This window comes from Lampris incognitus, chromosome 4, assembly GCF_029633865.1.
Source record: "Lampris incognitus isolate fLamInc1 chromosome 4, fLamInc1.hap2, whole genome shotgun sequence".
In the NCBI taxonomy this organism is placed as follows: domain Eukaryota; kingdom Metazoa; phylum Chordata; class Actinopteri; order Lampriformes; family Lampridae; genus Lampris; species Lampris incognitus.
Window position 1 is genome coordinate 57,123,585 of NC_079214.1, and position 27,808 is coordinate 57,151,392.

Consider the following 27,808-nt stretch of genomic DNA (forward strand, 5'->3'; position numbering starts at 1 on the left):
ACATATGGTGGTGAATAAGTGTGACTTTTCATGGAAAACACAAAATTGTTTGGGTGATCCCAAACTTATGAACGGTAGTGTATATATATATATATATATATATATATATATATATATATATATATATATATATATATATATATATATATAGAAATATCCTTCTCTCCTTCCTTTGTATCTAGTCTTTTGTACAGGTCCTCATATACTCTTGCTATCACTACCGCTGTCTTAATTTTTATTTCATGTCTTTCTTGTTCTTGTTCTTGTTTTGCTTATTCTCGTTTTTGTCCAGCTTAATGTTGGCCAACTTTTTCTTCTTTATGCAGTGCTGCACTTCTTCCTCCCACCACCAACTTTACTCTCCCTTCTTTTTACCCCTCTGAGAGTCTCCTAGCACTTGCCTGCCTGCTTCCCCTATTCTTTCTGCTGTTCTACCCAAATCTAGTGCAATATATCTCCCAACAGCTCTCTTACCTTCATCGTAAAGCTTTCTCTACAAGGCTCTTCTTTCAGCTTCCACCATTGAATCTTCCATGCTACTGGTCTTTGTACTTTCTTCTGAGTTTGCTTCTTTTCTTTATTTGGCATATGAGTGGTCTATGTTGTTTTACACACTCGCTTGGTATTACTTTGCCATTTACAGCTTCCCTCAAGTTCTGCTTTCTGCATAAAATGTAGTCTATCTGCATAGTTCTGCCTACACTCTTGTAGGTTAGTGTCTAATTTTCCCTCTTTTTGAAATATGTATTAACTCTATCTATATAATTCCTTGTAGCAAAATCCACTATCAACTCCCCACCTGCATTTATCATTCCAAACCCAGATTTTCCAATGACATCCTCATCGCCACTATTTCCTTCTCCCACATGTCTATTCATGTCTGCTGCAATAAAAACTCTTTCATCCCCTGGTATATTTGCCATTATATTGTCCAGTTATCTCTAGAAATTCATATTTTCTTCCTCATTGCAACTCACGTGTGGTGCATACGAACTTATTATATTTGCCAGATGTCCATACAAATCCAACCTCATCCAAATCAGCCTCTCTGATTCCCTCTTTACTTCTATGACTTTCTGTTGTAGCTCTCTGTCTAGGATTATTCCCACACCATTCCTTTTACTCTGTCCCATGGTAGTATATCTTATAAGCTCCTCCAATCTCTCCTCCCTTGCTTCCTTTCCACTTTGTCTCCTGAACACACATCACTTGTATTCTTCTCCTGTTCATCATGTCTGCTGTTTCTCTCCCTCTGCTTGTCATTGTCCCAGCATTAATTTTGGCCATTCTAAAGTGTTTCTTCAGTTGTCTCTTCTCTCCTTTCTGTCTTGCTTGTACCCCTCCTCTCCTCTGTCTTTTCCTACGTTCCCCAACTGGCGCATAGTTTCCATTAGTACCCTGTGAGGGCACAGCACCAGTGGCGGTCGTTGTTAACCCGGGCCTCGACCAATGCGGTATGTCATTCCTGGTCTTGTCAATCCACATAATGATTTGGCAGAATTTTACATCGGATGCCCTTCCTGACACAACCAGTAACTATGGACGGGGGCACAGGTAAAGCGCTGGATGCCATCACAGTATTCATGGACTTACGCTCATGCCTGTCAACTTTCTCTCTGCGAAGTTAAAAATAATATGGCTGACATTCATTTCATTCTCAGTGGAAAATGCAATATTTTTAGATAGTCTCGGCATTAAAATGTGTTTTGATAACATTTCTAGCAAGAGATGTGCGTTTTATTTTCATAATCGTCATTAAGTGAATATATATATATATATATATATATATATATATATATATATATATATATGATCTATAGTTTGTTAGTTATTATGAAGTTTCTTTCAAGTCTCACCAGAAAATTGTTGGAATGCAACATTGAACACAACCCCGAAATGCGTTTCTACAATACTTGCTAAAATGTCCAAAATAAATCAACATTTATATGCTTTTTTTTGTGTGCCTTGTGCATTGGTATCAGACACCAAGGGGTGTGCCAAAGCCTCGGTATTTGATGACCTGGGAATAATAACAGGTGCAAAGGAACAGTCCAACACCGGTCTGTTCAGGTCCAAAAGGCAGTTTATGGTCAATTTAAGTCAGTTAGCAACTTCACCTCGGCTGACTTTTAGCTTACTCCTTTGACCCTAAAGTATACGATTTTAAAAAATGTTTTAATCATTGCATCCCTCCTATATACTTCATTCCTTTACGTTGCTCAGTGAAATATGTTAGCTAAACTGAACTGGAATTTCAGGGAAGTTAAATTACTGTCATGATCCCATAAAAAAGAAATAAAAGTAAAGATAGATATAAAAAGATAAATAACTGACCGCATATGCATGTCTAGATGGATAGATGGATGGATGGGAGTGTTAGGATTTGCATTAAGATTTTTCAGTGATCTTTCCCCTGGCCTCTGAATAGTGTCACCTATACTTGTCTGTTAACATAGGTCCTCTTCTTCCACAATATTAGTTAAGCTATGAATCTTTAAAAAATGCATGTATCTTGTCACTTCCCTGTCATTGCGAAATTGACGTAAAATTGTTTGCCACACACCCCCCCCTCCAAAAAAAACACAAAAAAAACACCCTGTGCTGCTTTAACTCAATCTATTTACCTCCATCTCTGGTTAGTCTCCAGAATTGTGCTGGATTGGCAAGACTTATCAGAGAAATGTGCTAATGATCACAGTTCATTGTTTTGTGCACTTTACTGTTTTGTGCACTTTAGATGTTAGAAATTTGTTTAATTCTATGTGCTTTTTGAAAGATTCCCAATTTGCCTTATATTTTGTCATCTTTTGCAAAAGGCATATGTCACATGCTGAGTCAATTGAATAAATGAGTATCGTTAGACATGGGAATCTTTAAATAGGTGTCATTAGAATAATATCAGATTATAATGGATATTGTCAGACAAAGCACCATTTGCTTTCGTTTAATCATATTTGTTGGACAATCTTGTTTAAAAAAGTCAAAGTAGTCTGTGAAGACACTGGACATGTTAAGCATCCATTCATAGATGCATAGTCCAAAGGGACTCTATGTTAGTTTTATTCCTTATTATTTATTCTATAATAGCATATTTTGTTTCAAACTGGCTTTTTTAAACTTTTTTTTTATTTCATAAGGGTAGTTTCCAAATAGGAGCATTTTTTACCCTTTTAATTTTTTTTTTTATTTCATGCCAACACATTTTATTTCATAATAAAAATGTATTCCATCAATGATTATTTCTGATGATTTTTTTATATGTATGCATATTTACTTATTTCGATTAAAATGTGTTTCATAAATATTTAAGTCTAGCATTTTGATTGTGATATTGTCCAGTGGTCATTGTTCTAAACCCAAAATACTATATTGAGTTAAAAGTTTTTGCTTCTGAAATAAATTAATTTCTTCTTCAAGATTGATGATGGGGATGGATAATCGGAAATAGGATTTGATAAAAACTGGATTCAAAATGCACAATTGTAACTGAAATAGAACTGATGGAATCCAAACGACATTTTGCTTAGAGTTTTTATTTGCTCAATATTATTCAGTAGGATATAATTAACATGACGTTGACAACTTATACTCAATCATATATAATCTATTTTTCTGTTTCAGTTTCAATGAAAATAGTTTTGATGATACTTGGAATGGAGATGTAATTTTTGTCAACATGTGAGGGAACCATAGACAACACTACACATTAACACATGGTCATTATTGCTGCTGCTTTAGTTTATCCAGTGTTGTGTGAAAGGATACTGTCACTAAGAAACAAAGATGCATAGTTGACAGGCATTAACAAAAAAGACATTATTTACAAAATGAAATTTTGCTTGAAATCGCTGCCATGTTGAATAGCATCACACAATTAGCAACTTGTGTATACTATTTACAAAATTGCTTGAAATCACTGCCATGTTGAATAGCATCACACAATTAGCATGTGTATACTACTAGTCACACAGGAGTATAAGTCACACTCAGCAAAAAACACATTGTTGTAAGGACAAAAAAAAAAACAAAGTTGCTTCAGTTTATAAGTCACATTTATATGGTGGTACTGTAACCGAGCTATTTTATCGCCCGGTGCGGGATTCGATCCGAGGTGTACTTCACCACAAAGCGACATCGCTAACCGCTAGGCTAAAAGGGGATTGGGGCCGTGCTAATAACTTGTAGTCATTGTTCAACAATATGATAGGTCTTAGATTGTCTGTGATTTTGGGATTTTTACCTGGTTTTGGAATTAGCACTGTGACCCCTTGTTTCATCCTTGTGGGAAGAGTATGCTCATCAAGAGCCTCAGTCGACACATTATAAAGAAGTTCTTTAATTTCACACCAAAAGTGTTTATAAAAATTTGCTGTCAGACCATCAGAACCTGGGGATTTGTCCAAGTGTAAACGACTGAGTGCATTAACCAGTTCTTCAAGCGTTATTTCTGCAACACAAATGTTTTTGAACTCTTGATCAGTCGCGGGAATCTTGTCTTTAATCAGTTCAAAAAACGTTAAGCAATCATGTTCAGAGTATGATGTTCTATATAAACGATCATAGAAGGAGAAAATGTCATTAGCAATTGTTTTAGGCTCAGAACATTCTTCATTTTCAGTTGACAATGTTTTGATAGCATTTCTCTCTTAACGACTATTCTCTAGTTTGCAAAAATAGGTGTTTTGTTTTCCTTCTTCTATCCATTTAGCCTTTGATCGAATATATGCACCCTTAGCTTTGCAGACAGAGATGGCATCAAGCTTGTTTTGCAATTCCATAATTTTCTGATCACTTTTATTACATGTGTTCAATTCCTTAATTAAATCTTTTTCCTTCTTTCTAGCCATAAGAGCTTTTTCTTTACTAAAATGAACTGAATATTTTCTGACCTTATACTTAAAGAATTCCCATTTGTTTACATATGATTGAATTTCAGGGTCATTTTGAGACTCCTCAAGCATGGCTCTGATTTTCTGACAGTAACCTTCATCTTTCAATGGACTTGAGTTAAATTTTCAAAAACCTTTGTTGTTTCTGTTACTATTAGTTGGCTTCAGCTCCAAGTTTATTAGACTGTGGTCTGTTAAAGGGGCACTATCCATTGTTAAATCAGAGACAAATGTTGATAATTTATGAGAAAGTAACCAATAATCAGTTTTAGATTTACATGTTCTATCTGGTTTAAACCAAGAGTACTGCACTTTCTCAGGGTTCTTGACTCTCCATATATCCTCTAAACTCAGTGTGTTACAGAAGTCTGTTATGGTGTTGTTATAGTGATGTGTGTCAAACCTTGATGGGCACCTGTCTTTCCATTCATCTGGGGTCATAATGAAGTCTCCCCCAACTATAATATTATCTGTAGGATATAGGATTTTCATTTCCTCAACCAAAGTGCTAATATCTGACAGTAAATCCTTGTTCTGTGTGCTGTTATTGTAGCCATAAAGATGGCAAAGAATAAAAAAATGAATCCTCTTTATTCACAACTAACACAATCCAATGACCATTTACATCTGTTTTGTAAGCTATGACCTTCCCTGAGCAAATGTTGAATAAAATAGTAACTCCACCTGAGCGTGTAGAACCATGGCTAAATATCATTCTATCCCCCCAACTGGTTAGATCAGAACTTAACATCATTTTCACTTGAATGAGTTTCTCATAGGAATGTAATATGGGCTTTTAGTCCCCTACAGAATAAAAGGATTGCTTTTCTTTTGATTTTATTTTGTAGACCTCTAGTATTCAAACTGTTAAATGTTATCTGACACGTTAAAGAAGACATGAAAATAACAGAAAAAAAATAAAAACAGACAAAAAAGTACTAGTAGTGTTTGTAGACTCTAGTGTCTCTAACTAGACTAGTTTTGCAAAGGCAGTGTCCGTTAATGAACTATTATTATAGTTCCTGTTATAGGAAGCCATTCTTTTGTACGAACAAGAAATATAAACGGCATCATACAAAGAAAATCTGAGTAAACTAACTTCTGAATGCACAGTCATTTAACACGCACGTGTGCAGTGTAATCTGGACAAGCTATGACACTGGAACAAGGCACTTTTCTTTTTTCTTTCTTTTTCTTTTTTTGTTGCTTAGATGTGCCATGAAAATAAAAACCAAGTGTGAACGACTAACAGTCATTTAACAGATAAAAACAGATAATAGATATTTGCGAAATTTTGTGTTAACATATATACATGTGGATGTAACCTAAGCTGGTTTTACCTGTACCTATGGCACTGGATGCAGCCGGTGGCACCACGGTAAAAGGCTGTTGGACCAAGTGCTCTGGCTTCCTTTGCCTTCGGCCACACAGCGTCCCGGGCCTCCGTGTCGGCTATGATCAGTTCGCCGTCTTCCACTGCCTCCCTTTATGACTAAAATGACCACGGCATACAGTTCAATATCCGTTTATTCTCGTTCAATTTCTGTGGGTGTCCAAAGGAGTTGAATGAGAACATTCACAGACTTTTCTGTGGGTGGTGTAGTATTTTCAGTTGCTTCACAAGATTAAACAGTGCCATCTAGTGGCCGTAATTGAAATGCAGCATATTCGTCCGTCATAATTAAATTGTATAAATCGCTTTGGAATATAAGTCCGAGGACCACCCAGACAAGTAAAAAAACAAAAACAAAACAGTGATGTATAGTCCGGGAAATACGTTGTGCACATTTGTACCAATAACTGTAAGCAGTGATCTATCTCTTCCTTCCCTGTCTACAGGAGTGCACCTGGTATTCCACACCTTCCATCTGGAGGAAAACCACGACTACCTGTCAATCACTGAGGATGGCAATTTCCTTCTTCCAGTCGCCCGACTCACTGGCTCAGTGCTGCCGCCTAGTGTAAAGGCAGGGCTTTACGGGAACTTCAGCACTCAACTACGATTCATATCAGACTTTTCCATGAGTTATGAAGGCTTTAACATTACTTTCTCAGGTAAAAATATTCACTTAGTAATGGTAATATACTTATCGTTCTAGATATATATTGGGTTAAATGTGAAAGCTTACTGAAAGATATCATGACGATTTAGATTGTTCGTAAACTAAATCTAAACATCTGTCTCGTGTTTTTGTTGAGCTGTTATATCAGCTATGTGGACATTACAATATTTGGCTGTCTCTGATATCAGCAGCCTGTAAAATGCAATGGCTTTGAAATGCTAACAAGCAAAAAGAGAGAACTGGAATATGAGTCACATCACTAAACCCCTGAAGTTCCCAGATAAGGTTGTGAACCTAGACATTTGCTGCACTTCAGCTCCAGTTGCTGCCATATCTAACACAAAACTTCAGGTTTGAATTATAACCGCTGTGGATGTCATACACTTGATGCAATACAGTTGGCTTTAGATCTGGCTCAGGTTTATATCTGATACCTATTTGAGAAGAGGTTTTGATAAAACATTCTTATTTGATGATAAGCTTCCTCCACACAGATTTTGCTATATTACAGTAGTGGGTTTCAAGCTTTATCCACCGCTGACCCATTTTTCTTTCTCCTCAACCACAACCCTTAATTTAGTGTTGCCTTCTGTTGTGTGGGACAACAAAACAGAATCGACTCTGTTGCTGAATATTTTGGCTTGCGGGATTTATCTTATGGTCTATTGACACCCTAACAATGTACTGTATATATTTTCTCCTTTTCCTTAATCTACAGAATATGACCTGGAGCCTTGCGAGGATCCTGGCGTTCCAGCTTTCAGTAGGCGGATGGGATTCCGATTTCGCGTTGGGGACTCGCTTGTTTTCTCCTGTTTCCAAGGTTACCGACTTGAGGGCGACAGCAAGATTACGTGTCTCGGAGGAGGGAGACGAGTGTGGAGCAACAAACTACCACGATGTATCGGTAAGTCAGACAGAACCGAATGCTCTGCGTGGTTGGCTGACTTGGTGGCTGCTATCATTGACAAGCTCGTCAGCCAAGACCACCAGATGATATTTACTGACATAATACTGTGAGTAATTGTCAATAACTTACCAGTTCTTTTATATTTTACATGAAAATAAATTTTGCTTGCTGCTGGTGATAATTTGGTAGCATTTGACTTGTGGATAGTTGTAATTTTCCCTTATATTATTGGTGGCTGATAGTAATTTGCCAGCTTTTGACTGTTGACTAATAGTAATTTCCCATGACTCCACAGGTGGACGGTTGTAATTTGCCAGTTTTTGACTGATGGTTAGTGTTAATTCCCTGATATTATGATTGGTCGATGGGGATAATTTACCAGCATTTACCAGGTAGCTGGTAATATTTTCATGTCCAGGAAAGCAGACAGATCAGAGTGGACTCATTAATACTTTTAAAGCATTATCTTTCAAGAGAGCAGGGCTGGCTGTAGAAATTGACTGACAACAGCAGGCCCGGTTTACTGACTTCCTCTTTATCTCTCTCACTCTCTTTCTTTGTATCATTCGACCTTTACCCCTCTTTTTAACTTTCTTTCCCCGGTTCTCTGTCTGTATTTTGACATTGCGTGGCTGATAATTAGAGCATTAACTGCTCTAATTATCTGTGTTAATGCTTTTTTGTGTTTGTTTTTTTGCTGTTTTTTTCTTCTTTGTGTTTTCTGACTCGGTTGTTCCCTTTCTTGATTTCTCTCTGCCTTTCTCATAGGTGATGTCATCTGCCTTTGCTCCACTTTTATTAAACTTAAGCTCTCACTCTGCTTTACCCCTCTCTCTCCTTCTCTTCCACCTCATATTCTTCCTTCCTTCTGGTCTTTCCTACTTCTGTGACTGTCCCCTGCTTGCTTGCTTTCTTTCTCACTTTTTATCCCTTTTGGCTGTCTCATTTTCTTCTATATTTCTAGAAAAAGCGTTGATAGCACCCTTTTATCTGTAACCCCCCCCCCCATCCCTCCTCTCCTCAAGTCATCTGAGTATGGGAAAACTACATAGATGAAAATGCAGTTTGGATATCTTAAAAATTCAACCATTACTGCATCATGTCCATCTCCCCCCTACTCTCTCTCTCCCTCTCTCTCGCTTTCATTCCTATCACACAAAAAGTGAAGACTTTCTGACTACTTAGAGAAAATCTCCCCTTTTCTCTCCTTCTCCAGCGGAGTGTGGGGCCTCCTCAGTAGGGGCGGAAGGAGTTCTCCTCTCTCCTAATTTCCCCACCAACTATGATAACAACCACGAGTGCATCTACCGCATCACCACAGAACCGGGCAACGGAATCAGGCTGATGGCAGAGAGCTTTGCCCTGCATGACGGTGACTACCTAAAGGTACACACACAGGCAAAAAAAGTCTATGTTGTTCATTACTTTGTGTGTACTGTTGAAAGAGTAGCATTTTATTAGTTGGGTTTCCCCAAAGTATGCTTGAGGAGCACATTATGAGTAGTAGATACAAACATAACCTCAGGTGCCTTGAAAAAAACGGTGTAGGGCACTTCCGTAGGTAGCCAAATGGTTAGAGTGCATACCACGTGGTCACAGCGTCACTGGTTCAAATCCAGCCGGCAACCTTTGTTGCATGTCAGACCCTTCTCTCTCTCCCTCATTTCCCGTCTCTCTTTCACTGTCACTGTCTAATAAAAAGGTAAAAAAAAGGTATAAAATTTGGTTCTAGCTGATAATGAAAATTGAGAAATGACACATACATATAATGCACTTTTTTTTGGGACTTTACTTGGCCAATTACCCCACTCTTCCGACCCTTCACGGTCGCTGCTCCACCCCTTCTGCTGATCCGGGGAGGGCTGCAGACTCCCACATGCCTCCTCCGATACATGTGGAGTTGCCAGCCGCTTCTTTTCACCTGACAGGAGTTTCACCAGGGGGATGTAACGCGTGGGAGGATCACACTATTCCCACCAGTCCCCCCGCCCTGAACAGGTGCCCCGACCGACCAGAGGAGGCGCTAGTGCAGCGACCAGGACACATAATAATAATAAATAATAAATCAAAGTTATATAGCGCTTTTCTAACACGCCGGTCGCTTTACAATAAACGGGGTGAAACAAGACAACAGCAGTACTCTCCGACTTAAACAGATACAAAAGGGCATGAAAAACAAAAAACAACTGCCCTCTAGACGTTGATTTTCTGTAGGGGTTTACTCCTGTAGCCCGTTCCTTTCCCGAGTATCCACTAGGCAGTGGCACTATTTAACCCATAGCTGGGGGGCTGGTTCGTGGGCATCGGGGAATATCCACACACCAGTGGGCCTGCATACCACACATCTAGGCGCCAGACCTCCTCCGAGTCCCTTGTAGTTCAGCCAGGGTCCAAGGTGTACCCAGTTACCGTGTGTCACCACGAGGAGGCGCTACATAGGGCTTGCTGTTGGAGAGGCTATGTACTGGCAGGGAGAGACTTACGTGCTTGGCTCTCCTGTTCGCATTTCTGCTAGCCAGCGGTGAAGGTTGAGAGTGAGGCGTGACAGGCACAGAACACTACACCAACACACTAGATGCCTCACAACAACCCCACTTCTTACACAAGAACGTCAGATACACAAACCCACACCCGGCTTCCCACCCGCAAGCACGGCCAATTGTGTCTGTAGGGACGCTCGACCAAGCCGGAGGTGACACGGGGACTCGAACTGGTGATCCGCATGTTGGTAGGCAGCGGAATAGACCGCTACGCTACCTGGACGCCCTATATAAGGCACTTTTAATCAAGGTCTTTTACATGATTTAGCCACCGTGTATGTTGTCTGTCCCCTCATTTGACAGGGTTGGTCCTGGCTTTTAGAGTTCTTTGACTTGGTTGAAAGTTGTTAAAAAATCCCTAGAGGGATGGATTTTCACCATCTGTGTTCTTGATCAATGTTCTTGCTAGATCCTGTTCTTGCTGCGGTGGCCTTTCACTGCTGACTGAGCACAGGGGAAACACTCGCACCACTGATCAATAAAATATCTCTTTGAAAACATAGTGTCAGTTTTACTCAACTTTTTAAGTAAGGTTTAATTTTGGCACAAGGTGATAGCATTAGGTGAATACAGCTGTATAATCATCCTGGGTTTGATTAAAATAAAGCAGAATTTATTGGTCACACAGAGTGGACAATCTTTTACACTGTGACTATGTCAGTTTACTGATCGTATCCCCTGACACTACCATATGGTAATTTTGGGAAACAGAAAACAGGTGTTTGTAATCAAAGTGCAGCCACAGCCACTGACCTGTGCTAAAGTCAAAGCGCCATATTGACAGAACGTGTACGCAATTTCAACTCTGACTGCAAGAAGCTTTGGTGCCACATTTTAGGACAACTGGTTAGAGGCAGGAAGTCTAAACAGCATGACAATGAGGCCTCTTTATTGGGTCTATCAAACGTGTCCATGATTAGGAGTTGTCGTGATTCATATCCCTTCATTCAGGGGTTTATATGGATTCAGACTTGCACAGTGGTACACCTCTGAACTACAAAGAGAACCACAGATGTTCCCAAGGCTCGTAATTCTTCATAATTCAACTTTCTCATGCGTGTGCGCTCTTCGATGTCAGTCAGCTGCGCATGCTGTTTGGCAGTCTAGTCACCATCCTGCAGACAGCATCTAAAACAGCCTCGGTTCACAGTGTTTCGTAGCCGTATAAGGCCTCGGGGCATGGTTTAGTCTGTATGCGGCGAGGGTGTATCATCAGTATTAGACCCTGAGCATTGGCTGAGCCTGTCTGTGGTTAGAAAGCATCAGCAGTATTAGTGGGGTTCTTCCTGACTCTTAGGGAGGATTGACTTATGGTTATAAAAGGTGGTAATGTTCCCAGTGGGATGGGTGTTAATAGAGACAAAAGGAGGGGGGGAAAAATACTGCTGAATCCATTGTGGCACCTGTTTCCATTGTGCTATGGACATATTGTCTTCATTAAATCACAGCTATAAGAACATCAGTTCTACAAATCATGTGACCTGGATTTTTTTTATACTCTATTTTTCCTTATTGTTTTTCCATTACAGAAAGACAAACAAAATAAAACAAAAACATAAGGTCTGGACTGTACTGTTTCCACAAAGCCTATATATTTCTGTGACACATTCAGTACATCCTGTATTTATCTAGTCGTTGACATGTGAACATCGTCCATTTCTCTCAACTTTGTTCCTCTTGAGTTCTCATCCTGTGAGTTAACAGTTCCATATCACATATTGCATTCACTATTTTCCGCCATTCATCCTGTGTTGGTGGTTCTGCCTTGTACCGTCTTTTCGTAATGGCCTTTTTACAAGCTGCCAACAAGATTCTCAGCAAATAATCTGTCTTCTCTTAACACAATATCGCCTGTCATATTACCAAAGTACAGTACCATACATGACATAGGTGTCTCATAACCCAGGATTTCATTAATCACCATATGGACATTTTCCCAGAACTGTACAATTTCAGGACAAAACCAGAATATATTGGAATGGTCTACATTTATTGCCCCACCTAGTCTCCAACATGGTTGTGCTATAGACCAGTATTTACTCTTAATTTTAGGTGTAATAAAGAAACTAATTACATTCTTCCAACAATGTTCTCTGCAGGTACAAGAGGATGTTGTAGACTGTTGTGTTCTTTTTGTGTTAGTAAATTTTTTGTCGTAACAAAAAATAGTGAAAACAAATGAGTAGTCTGAAATATTTTATTTTAAAAGATAAGAAATAGTAAAATAGCAACAAAAAAATCACCTTTTTCAGTTATTGTTTTGGGCAAAATGGAAATACCTACCGATCAACAAATTCAATTAAATAGCCTTTGTGCTGTTATGTGTGTTAGTTGACAGATTGTGTACAGGCATATATATATCTGTGTGTGTGTTAACATACATCTTGGATGTTTCATCCTTTGCTCTGTTATATAATTACATGAGATCTGCTGTTTAGCAACTCAGGAGCACTAATGTATTATCTTGCAATTTTACTGAAACGTTGGATGCAGACTTGAAGTGTTACTTCAATCCGGCAGAAACCAGAGCCACTGCTTGTGGCTGTTGTTGCTCAGTGACGACGGAGCACTTTGAAAAGGTTAAAGTATTTTTAACCTGTGCTGCTCAGAGGACTTCAGACGTGCTAGACTCTCCACACTGTTTGGGTGTGCAACAATAGAGCCTTTATATTGAAAATCAAACCAGAGAACAGATACCAGGCCTCTGAAGAGAGGCGTTTTGGTGGATACCGTGCCACTTTGATGTCATCACAGAAAAGAAAAAAAAAATTGGAGTTGATTCACTGCTTTTAGACAGGCATCTTTCCCAAACCATTCTCTATGGAGAAACTGCAGCAGATCTTAGATATTGTTGAAAACAAAAGTTGATGTTTCAGTTTTCTGGTAAAGATGTCTCTGAGAGCACCCAGAAAAATTTGTGATGGGACAAGTACAAAATCTCTGCTGCGGGGGTGATAATCCTGCTGTTGAATAAAAATCATAATGACATCAAAGGTTCGGGGGATAGCTGTAGTTTTGTTTCTCACTCACACAGAGGGTTTTATGAGTAATATAGGAAATTCATGTCTTTTTTTTTTTTAAATCATTATCCGAAATGCCACTAGAAATATTTTTTTATACACTTAACATTTTTCTAACATCTCCCTAACATTCAAGTTTCCCTTATATGCATTGATTAAATGTGGCTGTTCCTGCTGCAATCTTCTCCCAGAGGAATTTTATAATCAGCATTTCAGATGGCCTAAACAGATAATCGGTGAAAGAACTCGTGCACAGCAACAGCTGAATTACTGCTGCACTTATTGTTCACTCCAAGATGTGAAATGTCTGGAAAATGGACACGTATGGAAATATTTGCAGTGAGCAATAATTACAGTCTGTTGAGTTTTTGTTACTTAAACCCTGTGGAGTTATTAATAAACATGGAAATAATTTCAGTCTTAGCTGGTGTCAACAGAAAGAATTCTGTCTCTTTGCATTCTGGTGGAGTGTAGCTATGACCCGACCTTATCCTGACTGGCTAGCTTTACTGACAGACATTGGATGACTCACAGCTTCATGACTTGGTAATGGACTGATGATGAATACTACAAAAAGCCCCAGGGACAGAGAGCAGAAGGGTTGGGGTGATGGGGGCAAAAAAGTAACACAGAGGGATCGGAGAGGGAGAAACGCGTATGCTGAGACAGAAACAGAAAAAGGCAAACATACAAACCATAGGCAGACAGACAGAGAAGAAAACGAGGTAGGGACATAGAGTGGTGATATCAGTCAGGCGCCAGCAGGTCAGAGGCCAGCCTCCCTCTGAGGGACCAGCAGAAAAATGCTAATGAGCCCTAACACCAAAAGTATCCAGCATGGTCTCTTAGAGTAAATATTTCAGACACAAAAGAATCCAAAATAGCTTCTGTGTCCTTATACTGGATACTAAATATGTCTTTTTTGAGCAGCAGCAAAGATAAAACAGTTAAAAAAGGGGACCAGAGGGTATGCTCCAATTATCGGGGCATCACACTGCTCAGCCTCCCTGGGAAAGTCTACTCTAGGGTACTTGAAAGGAGGCTCCAACCGATTGTCGAATCTCAGATCCAGGAGGAACAATGCGGATTCTGTCCTGGCCATGGAACAACGGACCAACTCTTTACCCTTACAGAAGTGCTGAGGGAGGCATGGGAGTTTGACCAGCCAGTCTACATGTGTTTTGTGGACTTGGAGAAGTCTTACAACCGTGTACCCCAGGGCACTCTGTTGGGGGTATTACGGGAGTATGGGGTACCGGGGTAGTTGCTACAAGCCATCCGGTCCTTGTATAACCAAAGTGAGAGCTGTGTCTGCATTCTCAGCACAAAGTCAAACACATTTTCGGTGAGTGTCGGACTCTGCCAAGGTTGTCCTTTGTCTCCGATTCTGTTCGTGATATTTCATGGACAGGATCTCAAGGCACAGCCAAGGTGAGGAGTGTGTCCATTTTGGGAACCTCAGAATTGCATCTCTGCTCTTCACAGATGATGTGATTATGTTGGCTTCATCAGAACGCGACCTCCAGTGCGCACTGGGGTGGTTTGCAGCTGAGCGTGAAATGACTGGGATGAGAGTCAGCACCTCCAAGTCTGAGGCCATGGTTCTCTACCGGAAAATGGTGGATTGCTCCCTCCGGGTTGGGGAGGAGTTGTTGCCTCAAGTGAAGGAGTTCAAGTATCTTGGGGTCTTTGTTCACAAATGAGGGTAAGATGGGAGCGGGAGATTGACGGTCAGATTGGTGCAGCATCAGCAGTAATGCAGACGTTTTACCGGACCGTTGTGGTGAAGAGGGAGCTGAGCCAGAAGGCAAAGCTCTCAATTTACCAGTCAATCTTGGTTCCAACCCTCACCTATGGTCATGAGCTATGGGTAGTAACTGAAAGAGTGAGATCGCAGATACAAGCAGCTGAAATGAGTTTCCTCCGTAGGGTGTCTGGGTTCAGCCTTAGAGAGAGGGTGAGGAGCTCGGACATCTGGAGGGAGCTCAGAGTAGAGCCTCTGCTCCTTCACGTCGAAAGGAGCCAGTTGAGGTGGTTCGGGCATCTGATTACGATGCCTCCTGGGCGCCTTCCTTTGGAGGTTTTCTCGGCCAACTGGGAGGAGACCCCGGGGTCGACCCAGAACTCACTGGAGGGACTACATGTCCAATCTGGTCTGGGAACGCCTTGGGATCCCCCAGGAGGAGCTGGAGGGCATTGCTGGAGAGAGGGACATCTGAAGTGCCCTATTTAGCTTTAGCTTGCTACCACTGCGACTCAACTCCGGAGAAGCGGCTGATGATGACATGAGAGATGAGATGAGAAAATAGTTAACCTTCATAAAGATGACAGTCAAGAGGATATGTCATCAACCTTTTATTTACATACATGTTTTTCCATACATGTATATCCATCCATCTATCCATTATCTGAACCACTTATCCTGCTCTCAGGGTCGCAGGGATGCTGGAGCCTATCCCAACTCATTGGGCAGCAGGCAGGGAGACTCCCTGGACAGGCCGCCAGTCCATCACACAGGGCCGACATACACACACGCACACACACACATTCATACCTAGGGACAATTTAGTATGGCCGATTCACCTGACCTACATGTCTTTGGGCTGTGGGAGGAAACCGGAGCCCCCGGAGGAGAACATGCAAACTCCACACAAAGGACGACCCAGGACGACCCCCAAGGTTGGACTACCCTGGGGCTCGAACTCGGGACCTTCTTGCTTTCAGGCGACTGCGCTAACCACTGCACCACTATGCTGCCCTATTTACATATATATATACTGAACCAAATTTTAAATGCAACACTCGATTAGTTCAAAGGCTATGAAACAGAAGTGCATACATGGAAACACGTCACCTAAAATTATTTATTAGGCACTTATCTGTCGATTTTAGATCATTTCGGCTACAAATTTATCTTGGTTGGTCACAGATACCCCCCAAAATACAAGGTAGGGTCATGGGGGATGAATGGCAAAAAAATGAGCCTCAGGATTTCATCCTGGTATCTCTCTGCATTTAAATGGCCATTGACAAATTGCACCCGGGTTCTTTGTCTTTACAATATGCCTGCCCACGCCAAAACCTGATCAACCCCATGGGGCACTCTTTCATCAGCAAACTGTTCACCCTCACCATACCATACACACCGCCTTCCATTTGCCCGATACAGCTGAAACCAGCATTCATCGTCCCAGGGACCATCACCAGTGAACATTTGCCCACTAGGGAAGGTTAAGGTGCCATATGACATTCTGGGGTAGACCCTGGTAAGGGCTTCGAGCACATAGTAGAACCTCCCTAAGGCGATTTCGTTGGTTGTGCAAACCAACTGTTTCATCAGCTGTCTGTGTGTCAGATCTCAGATTATCCCACAGGTGCAGAAGCCAGATGTAGAGGTTCTGGGCTGGTAGTCACATGTCGTCTACAGTTGTGAGGCCGGTTAGCCGGACTGTCAAAACTTCTGAAATGAGTGGCGTCCGGGTATTGTAGTGGTCTATTCCGTTGTCTACCAACACGGGGATCAGCAGTTCAAATCCCCATGTTACCTCCAGCTTGGTCGGGCGTCCCTACAGACACAATTAGCCGTGTCTGCAGGTGTGAAGCCGGATGGGGGTATGTGTCGTGGCTGTTGAACTAGCACCTCCTCTGGTCAGTCGGGGCGTCTCTTCAGGGGGCGGGGGGAATGGTGTGATCCTCCCACACGCTACGTCCCCCTGGTGACACTCCTCACTGTCAGGTGAAAAGAAGCGGCTGGCGACTCCACAGGTATTGGAGGAGGCATGTGGTAGTCTGCAGCCCTCCCCGAATCGGCAGAGGGGGTGGAGCAGCGACTGGGATGGCTCGGAAGAGTGGGGTAATTAGCCCAGTACAATTGGGGAGGGGAAAAAAAAGGGGGGACCCTTTTGAAATGACGCCAGAGCTGGCTCACAGTAGAGAAATGGACATTCAGTATTCTGGCAACAGCTCTAGTGGATATTCCTGTAATCAGTGTGCCAGCTGCATGATCTCTCAACATTTGTGGCATCTCTGGCATGATGTGCAGCAAAAACTGCACATTTCCGAGTGTCCTCTAATTTTCCCCATCATAACAAACAGCTGTGGTGATCGTGTGATTTAATCTGCATGTTGATGGCACGCCTGTCAGATAGGTGGATTATGTTGGTGGATGAAAAGATGAAGTGTGAAGATGAATGTATACAAATTTGTGTGCAGAATCTGAGAATTAAGCTTAAAGAGTGCTTCGAAAAAAATCAGGGATCGTTTACTTCAACTTGTGAAAAATAGGGGGCAAAAAAAGTGTCATTTTAAATTGTGGCTCAGTGTATATGAAAACTCAGTGCGCAGCCATGCAAGGCTGTGATATGGAAACTTGTGAGTGAGTGTTGATCGCTTTCACATCCGCGCTGTGATTTGTTTTCGTCTGATCATTAACAAAAGATCTGAGCATAGCAAATACAGACCTGGAGGCCTCTGCATACTTCAGACAGCACCAGTAAACTGAAGAGACTAAGTTTAATATTGCATGCAGACCAGGCTTGTGTTCCTACCAGGTTCTTCTTCAGTGAGACATCAGGTGATTTTTTTTTTTAGGCCCAGTCAGTGAAAGATCCTTTCATCATAGCCCAAGTTATTGGATTCATGGGAAAAAACAAAAACAAAACTGGGATTCTTGTTTGCGGCACAGCTGTTGGATCTGTCTGTCTATCTGGCCTGTTTCATATAAGCTGATTTTGTTTTAATCACAGTTATCTCAAATCTCGGTCCAGTTACTTGTTTTCTGTTTTGTTTTTGAAGAATGTTGTCCTTTATTTTGGTGTTTTTCAGATCAACATGCAGCAATTACCAGAAATAGTTGCCCTACCTTAGTAAAATGCTTTCAGCTCCCTCATGAACACTGGCTTTATCTAAAAGAGAGGGAGGAATTATTTGGATCTTAGGTGTCCAGTGACTATTTCCAGCAGGTAAGCTAATTTAGTAGGATTATTTCTGGGGGCACGGAGCAATAATGCTACGTCCGTTCATTTTGCCTTAATCGCAGGGCTAGCAGGGACAGTATTTTAGCGCAAACGATAAGACTAAACCATTAAGAAAACTTCCTGATCATAACAGTATAGCTCACATGTTAGCGCGCTGCTCCCTTGAGGCTAACAGTAAGGGAACTAATGTTTGTTATTCGATGTCGGCGCCATAATTAAACCTTTAAGCTAAAATGTCCTGTAACACTTATGTAAAGTTTCTGCAATGTATGCTGTAGGCTAGTGTAATTTTAAGCCACGGGACCACTGACGTAAGGGGGCTAACCAAGCTGAAGTACCTGGAGAATATATTTAAGTATATTGCTTGACTGAATTCGTGTAGATACTCTCAAACCTCGAAGAAAAGAGGGGAATTGAGAGAAGAACAGAGAGAGAGAGACTGATGTGGGAATGTACAGAAATTGTTATATTATTGTGCGTAGGTGGGAGGGTGTGCAGAGATGGGGGGGTTACGGGGCGGTTGTTCTGTGGGAGAGGAGGGGAGGGGTGGCAGATTGTGACAAGTTGATTTATGAGCCGCAGGGCTTTTCATTAACCATACTGAGATTTACTGAGAGAAAGGAAAAGGGGAAAAAGAGAGAGAGAGAGAAACAGAGGGAGAAAATGAGCACAGCGAGGTTTAGGGGAGAATAACGCAGAGGAAGAGAATGAGGGACAACGAAATTGGGAGGAGAAAGTGAAAGGTGGGGGGAGGGGTGGTAATGTTGCATGTACCAATTTTCCCTCTCTCTTTATTTCTCACTGTCACTCTTCTTCTCTCACAGACACACACGCTAAACTGTAGCTCAGTGTTTATTGAGCAGTCAGTAGTCAGAATGAGGCTTGTAGTTTATTGCTGTTGGGTATACTTGCTCATGGGATAATGGGTTCCGCATTTCCAATATACAGCATGTAGCACATGTGCCACTTTGCCAAGTGTAGGCAAACGTCAGAAAGACTTATCACAGCTGGAGGCATCCTCAACAATGGCTCAACCGCTCTGTAAGGGTCACTTCTTGGAAAATAATTCATTAGTTGACTCTGCAGTGGTGATTAGTGCAGGGCAGAAATGCTTCTCTGTTACCTTTCCTATTCACAGAGCAGGAAACATAAAAGAAGACTTTAATGCTTAGCATAAAACGTGGCTGTGGGGCGTCCGGGTAGCGTAGCCGTCTATTCTTTTTTTCTAACAACACAGGGATCGCTGGATCGAATCCCCGTGTTACCTCTGGCTTGGTCGGGCATCCCACAGACACAATTGGCCATGTCTGCGGGTGGGAAGCCAGATGTGGGTATGTGTCCTGGTCGCTGCACTAGCGCCTGCTCTGGTCGGTTGGGGCGCCTGTTCAGGGGCGAGGGGGAACTGGTGGGAATGGTGGGATCCTCCCACACACTACATCCCCCTGGTGAAACTCCTCACTGTCAGGTGAAAAGAAGCGGCTGGCGACTCCACGTGTATTGGAGGAGGCATGTGGTAGTCTGCAGCCCTCCCTGGATCATCAGAGGGGATGGAGCAGCGACCGGGGCGGCTCAGAAGAGTAGGGTAATTGGCTGTATACAATTGGGGAGGAAAAGGGGGAAACACCCCCCCCCAAAAAAATGGGTGGCTAGCGTAATAGAATGCCTTACGTGTCTCTAATTAGGGATGTAACAATACACTCAACTCATGATTTGATCATTCACGATACGATTTTCTCACATTTTTTTTAAACAACATTAGATAGAAGACAAATTATGGCTGAAAAAAGATTCCTTTATTTTTCAGAAAAAAAATCTATAAAAGATATTTTCTCATCCTTCATCAAATTGCAGAATCTTTTTTTTTTTAGGTAGGGTATAAACTATGCAAAACAATGCATATTTAATTCTCTTTGTAATTTTGTCTTAAATAAAAAACCTAAATTGAATTTCTCAGACAAAAAGTTATAAAATATATTTCTCTTGTCTTTTCTTTATCAAATTAAAGAATTTTTTTTATCTTCTAAGGCAGGTTATAAACTATGCAAAACAATGAATTTCTAAAGTGAATTTGAAAATATCTTTGGTCTTAAATAACAAAAAAAATTAATTTTAAAACAAACCCCAAGTCAAATTAATAAATGAATAATACAAATAAAGAACATCTCTTCAAATAAAAAAAACGAAGGCTTGGTCTGTGTTCCTAGCTTGGAATTTACATGTTTGTTTGTTTTTTTTAAGGAATATCAGCATATCTACATTTTCAGGCAAAAGCTGAGATCTCTGGATATTCACAACGTCCCACCTGTGGACGCCATGTCTTTGCCTCTTTTTTTTTTCTTCATTTTTTTTCTTTTTCTTTTTATTCAACAAGACAATGTACACATTACGTCAGGTACAAACAAGAACACACAACACAGGAGAGCTGATAGCAACATTAAAAAAACAAAAAAAAATAAAATTTTAATATATATAAGATGAATGACATTCTAAATACGTTGAACATTAAATGATTATAGTAACAATACAAAAATAAATGTCTTTGCCTTCATACAGCTACTGATGCAAGTGATGACTTCAAACAAGCGACCTCAAAACTAGATAGCGCCCTCTGTTGTTTGACAAGACTATCATGATTAATTTTTCATCTCAGCAGTTTGAATCGTCACATATTTGTCGGGACTCTACTGTTTCGCGAAGTATCATTACATTCTTATTTCTAATGCTATGTGGTGTCCCGAAAATATGTTTAGAGATTTGTGGGTGATGGATTGAATGTTGCTTATATTTTTGCTTAAACACATCAACACGTCACTTATACTAAAAACACAGGAAGGCGGCCAGGGACTATCTCATTTTGCCTGCTAATGACTTGGCCAGTCAAATTGAGTGATTTTATTTTATTCTATTTTATTTTTTGTCCCGTGTACCGAGAATTCTTATTCTTCATTTCATGGCTTTGACAATATTGGTTTGAAAAAAGTGCATCTGACCCCGTGCAGGGTGTGAGACGTTATGTAAGACAATGTAATTCTAAGATCCTTGATCATTTTCACTTGACATCACATTTACAATATATTGCCCCTTGAAATTGTCATCCAACCTTACTTCAACACACAAAACAAAGCATTAAAGCAGTGCATACAATTCAAATGAGTATCTCTGATCTGATTGCTGTTCCTTTTTTTAAATTCATTTAATTTTTTCAAGTAATTGATTACAATACCTGTTTACTGTGGCATCATTATATATTTGTATTACCAAATCTTTGTCCCTCTTCTGACTTAAGCATTTTAAATCAGAAATTATTAAAATGAGCCACAACGACATCAACAATAGTATTTCAGCTGATATCAAACATAATGAATGAGTGTCTCGTTAATCTTATCCTGCCTTTGTTTTGATTGGCAGGTGTATGATGGAGAGAACAGCTCATCCCGTCTCCTTGGCAACTTCACCCGAGATGAAATGATGGGATACGTCATCAACAGCACGTCCAATCATCTGTGGCTGGAGTTCAACAGCAACGCCTCTGGAAGCAATCAGGGTTTCCGCCTTACATACACTAGTGAGTCACCTTTGACCTTCATTACTCAAGTGACACAGAGCAGTAGGTTGCCGGTGACAGAAAAAGCTGGTTTTATTATTTTTAAATGTACTTGTACTACAGATACACACAGATACAGGGGGGCAAAAATGCACAAAAGAGCACACAAATGCACAGGATGAGGCAAACTGGCACTCCCTCGTGTTATATGTGTGGGTGTTAAATGTCCTTCCCTAACCTCTAAGCTAGTCCATCATGTGAGGTCCTCGCCAAGTGACATCTTGAAGGTGGATTATACTTGCAAGTGCTGGCAATTTATGTCTCCCTGCATACATTGATTCTGCTTATGTCCTGCTTTAGTACTGCAGACAATCGGGAACAATTTATTGTCGTCTCATTCATGTACTTGCGTACACAAAAGAGGCAACATTTCATTTCTCCTAGCCCACAGCAGTGCAACACAAAAGACAAAAACATATATCCAAAACCTCCCAAAAACGACACCATCAAAAACATACAAAACCAGAGAGAACAAAACAACAACAACAACAAATACACAAACAGTCTCTGTGCATAACTGTAGTCCACTGACTTTCGGTTTCTACTGCAGTTTCCTGTTTTTGGCGTGTGCTATTGACAATGGCATTTTTTGCAATGCTTGCAAGATTATTTATGAGGATTTAACCGTTATGAGAACTTAACAATTATGAGGATGTGGACGTAACTTGATATGTACAACTTGAAACTTTTCACCTGTTTGCTGGTAGGTGCATGTGAAATTTTGTCGACAATTTTGTGCATATCGTTGACATTTATCCATGGTGAATCTTGCAGGCATCGTGAAAAACATGCCATTGTCAATAGACTCCTTTTCTGTTAGTAAACATAGTGACTTTTTGTGGGCGGAGCTTAGCTGGAGGCAAATATCCATACCTACAACAGACAAAAGTATAGTTTAATGTTACCTTACTTACCTGGTATGAAGTGTGCGCTACAAACACAAGCATTTTTGATGGTCTCTTCAGTCCAATGCTTTTGTCTTATCGTGTTTAACCACAGTTGTCTCCGATCTTTTTGACTGGGAGTGGCAGCTGGTATGCTGTTACCAGCTGGTGGCAGCTGGTAACTTCAAGTTTAGTTTATTACATCTTCGATTCTGGCACCCAGAAACACAACATGAAGACATGTTCACTAACGTTAGCTAGATGATGTACGCATGCCTGAGGACGTGATTCATATTTAACGTTATGGCTTCTGGCTTTGTTTTGCCTCCAGCTGACATCCTGACGTAATCATTATGTAGGCTCTAAAAGAGTCTATACAAACAGGAAACTGGTATGACCACTGCAGTAGAAACCGGAAGTCAGTGGACCGAATGCCAGCCAGGATGACTGTTGGAACTGCCGGTCTGCATGGGCTAGCAGTTAGCTTAGCCTGTCCCGTTTCCGCATACTGTCAGACCGCCCTCGGTGCTTCTTCTTTGGGCGCACCTCCAGTCATTGGGCCTACAGGACGCAGCAGACCAGGCTCCCATAGCCGATCCAACTCCAGCTCTCCCAGCCAGACACCTTCAGCGCACCTCCTCCGCACTCCACACGACGACACAAACGCAGACGCAGACAAAAACACTGGACAATTGGTGCCAGGCAAGGCCGCTGATTCTTTAGTTCCTTTTTAATTTAATTTTCAATTTTAATTTCAACAATTCTTTAATGTTTATTTTTTGACCACAGTAAAACTAAAATAAGTTTACACTCAGAGGTAGTTGAACAAAACTGACTTTTTACCAAAACAAATACCACAATGTGCAGTTGAAAGTGGGACTCTTTAAATGTAATTGCCAGTAAGATTTCTCACAAGAACAGGAATGTTAGAATACATGGTCTCATACTCTTACCCAGACACGTGCACACATACACTGACACACACACACACACACACACACAAAACATCTTAATAGCATTAAAAGAGTGTTAAGGAGGTAAGGACCATCTGCTGTGTAAGTCAGTGAGACTATTAAGGGGCCATCAATCTGGCAGTCATTAAAAGAAGTGGTGAGAGAAACGCATCTGGACTGCTACGATGGATGAATGAACGGATGGAGAGACAAACAGATGGAGATGAAGGATGGATATGAGATGGATAGATGGGCATAGATGAGTGGATGGTCGCTTTGTTAGTCAGTTAAACCATTAGACAGCCATTCATCCTTAAGCCATTAAAGTGCAGGTGACGGACACATTTTCTCCGCTGCAGAAGTTGAGTTGATGCACATATTGGTGCATAAAAGATTGATAGAAAGTTAAAAGGGGAGAGAGTAATGCACGGATAAAGTAAAGGAGGGAACGATCGAAGGTATTAAGGTTTCTTAAGGACGATTTGAGACTGAGAATCGCAGCTATTACTGCCCACAACCATACACCCCTTGAATAGAGTAGTAATGGTCATCACATCTATTAAGTTAAGTTTCCTTTATTAATCCCCTTTGGGAAATTCAGTTGCTGCAAGTTTACCCATCCCAGCTGTGATCTGTGTAGCTAGGAGCAGTGGGCTGCCACCTTCATGCTGTGCCCGGGGACCAACTCCAGTTCTTTTCCCATTGCCTCGGTCAGGGGCACAGACTGAAGTATAAACCCTGACATGCATGTTTCTTTTTAATGGTGGGGGAAACCAGAGCACCCGGAGAAAACCCACCGCAGACACGGGCAGAATCAGGAACACTTTGTCATTTCGCTTCATGCCTTTTTGTACATGAAATTAAATGAAATGCCGTTTCCCTGAGCCCACAGCAGTACAACACAGACAAAAACACATCCAAAAACTACAAGAACACATATATCCAAACTAACACATAGTATATCAAAACTAAACAAAAAAAATCACTGTCCAAGGGAACGAACGCCATCCAGGATGAATACCAGAATCACCGGTCTGGATGGGCTAGCAGATAGCTTCGCCCACCCCGCTTCTGCATCCTGTCAGACCACCCTTGGCGTTTCCTCTTCGGGCATAGCTCCAGGCATGGGCTGTGGTCCCCGAGCCTACCGGATGAAGCAGATCAAGCCCTCCCAGCTGATCCAGCGCCAGCTCTGCCAGCCGGACACCCTCGACACACCTCCCCACACTTGTCACGACGACATCAAAAACACCACAGTCAACGCCAGGTGAGGCCATCGTCAGACCATCCTCGGTGTTATTGGAACTGCCGGTCTTCATGGGCTAGCAGTTAGCTTAGCCTGCCCCGCTCTCCCAGCCAATCCAACGTCAGCTCTCCCAGCCATCAAACAAAGACAAAACTCAAGACGCAGATGTGGACAAAGACACGACGTCGACAAAGACACTACGTGGACGGTACCGGGTGAGGCCGCTGCCAATCTGAATTCGTTCTGCCATCTTCCGACACTGGCACTGGGTGAGGCTGCTGCAAATAGGAATTCATGCTGCCATCTTCCCACACCGGAAGCAGAATTTTTTCCCTGCAACATGCGATTAGCGAGCAGCAGTATGGTTTCGTGCCACGAAAGAGCACCACAGATTTGATGTTTGCTTTGAGGATATTGATTGAGAAGTATAGAGACGGCCAGAAAGAGTTGCATGGTGTCTTTGTAGATTTAGAGAAAGCATATGACAGGGTGCTGAGAGTGGAGGTGTGGTATAGTATGAGGAAGTCAGGAATTGCAGAGAAGTATGTAGGAGTGGTGCAGGATATGTATGAGGGAAGTGTGACAACAGTGAGGTGTGCGGTTGGAATGACAGATGGGTTCAAAGTGGAGATGGGATTACATCAAGGATCGGCTCTGAGCCCTTTCTTGTTTGCAATGGTGATGGACAGTTTGATGGACAAGATCAGGCAGGAGTCTTCATGGGCAATGATTTTCACGGATGACATTGTAATCTGTAGCAAGAGTAGGGTGCAGGTTGAGGAGAGCCTGGAGAGGTGGAGGTATGCACTGGAGAGAAGAGGAATGAAAGTCAGTTGGAGCAAGATGGAATACCTATGCGTGAATGAGAGGGAGTAATGTAATGGTCAGGATGCAAGGAGTGGAGGTGACGAAGGCATATGAGTTTAAATACTTGGGGTCAGCTGTCCAAAATAACGGGGAGTGCAGGAGAGAGGTGAAGAAGAGAGTGCAGGCAGGGTGGAGTGCGTGGAGAAGAGTGTCAGGAGTGATTTGCAACAGAAGGGTAACAGCAAGAGTTAAAGGGAAGGTTTACAAGGTGGTTGTGAGACCAGCTATGTTATATGGTTTGGAGACAGTGGCACTGATGAAAAGACAGGAGGCGGAGCTGGAGGTGGCAGAGTTGAAGATGCTAAGATTTTCACTGGGAGTGATGAAGAAGGACAGGATTAGGAACAATTATATTAGAGGAACCGCTCAAGTTGGACAGTTTGGAGACAAAGCAAGAGAGGCAAGATTGATATTGCTTGGACATGTGTGGAGGAGAGATGCTGGGTATATTAGGAGAAGGATGCTGAATATGGAGCTGCCAGGAAAGAGGAAAAGAGGAAGGCCAAAGAGGAGGTTTATGGATGTGGTGAGGGAAGACATGCAGGTGGCTGGTGTGACAGCGGAAGATGCAGAAGACAGGAAGAAATGGATGATCCGCTGTGGCGACCCCTAACGGGAGCAGCCGAAAGTAGTAGTAGATACAACATGCAAACTCCACACAGAGGATGACCTGGGGTGACCCCCAACTTTGGACAACCTTGGGGTTTGAACCCAGGACCTTCTTGATGTGACGCGACAGCGCTAACAGTTGGGCCACCTCACCGCCCACTTTTTTCTAAGTCTTCACATTGAGAGGCTGACGAGTGAGAGGCACATCTGGTCTGCTGCCACGAATGGATGGATGGATGAATGGATGGATGGGGAAAAAAACGCCCACATTTGAGCGATTACCAGCTGAGCCGTGGCAGTACTCGGGGTGCGAGACATGGTGGTGTGCTCAGGACAACCAGGAAGTGTAGAAACCTAACCTGAAGAACCTAACCTGAAGAACCAACCATACTGTCCTGAGAGGTTGGGGTTCAGCATACATGCTGAGGTTGAATTTTAATACTACAATTCAGGCTGGGCTGATTTCCTCCCCTAGTTTATCCTTCTGGCTTGAGGGCGAGAGACTCCCCAGTCCCCTGTTGTCTTGAACACGCACAAAACATTATAATTTCCTCCCTTAACTCAACTCTGTAGGTGTGCGCTTGTGTGAAAGCTTAGGGGGAGTAGTTCAGAAGCCGGGGATTCAGTTCAGCATAACACAGATTTCTTGCTTAGGTGCTGCAGCTGCAATATATAGCTTTTTGACTGCAGCCGGCCACAGGAGATGTAAAACGTACACTTTCAGGCCACCTGTTGACACATGGCGATTGCATCTCGTGAAATCTTGTCTCAAAAGATCCCAAGGAAAAGTCAACGTGAAAACGTTTCACCGTTGTCACATTCAAAGAGTCAGACTTCCCATTGAGGAAAAATTTTGTAGTTTCCAGAATTTTCTATAGAAATGTATTGTATTTTATTTATTTATTTAAATATATGTTTGTCAACATGGAAATCAGTCAAATCCTTTCAAAATGTGCAACAGCTTCCTTTGTAGCTGTAGCACATAGCTGGCATAACTGCTGGGACTGAAGACTGAACGTCCCACTAGTGACACCCTGCTGAGGGGGGATGTGTGCTTGTGCCCAAAACTGTTCTGACTCACTCTGTTCATTAACACAACTTTGTGTAATTGCATGGAGACACTGACCTAATTTGTGTGTGTGTGTGTGTGTGTGTGTGTGCATGTTTGTTAGCGAGCACGTGTGTGTGTGCGTGTATGTGTATGTGTGTGTGTGTGTGTGTGTGTGTGTGTGCGTGTGTGCGTGCGC

The 27,808-nt window shown here is 41.9% G+C and overlaps 1 protein-coding gene across 1 annotated transcript in view; it reads left to right on the forward strand.

Moving 5' to 3' along the window:
• LOC130112084 (CUB and sushi domain-containing protein 1-like) overlaps window positions 1–27,808 on the forward strand; it is a 729,421-nt gene that overhangs the window by 445,674 nt on the left and 255,939 nt on the right. The window contains exons 22-25 of the mRNA XM_056279382.1: window positions 6,729–6,944; window positions 7,671–7,859; window positions 9,079–9,248; window positions 21,807–21,963. Of these exons, the coding sequence (XP_056135357.1) occupies window positions 6,729–6,944; window positions 7,671–7,859; window positions 9,079–9,248; window positions 21,807–21,963 (732 nt within the window). The remainder of the gene's footprint in view (window positions 1–6,728; window positions 6,945–7,670; window positions 7,860–9,078; window positions 9,249–21,806; window positions 21,964–27,808) is intronic.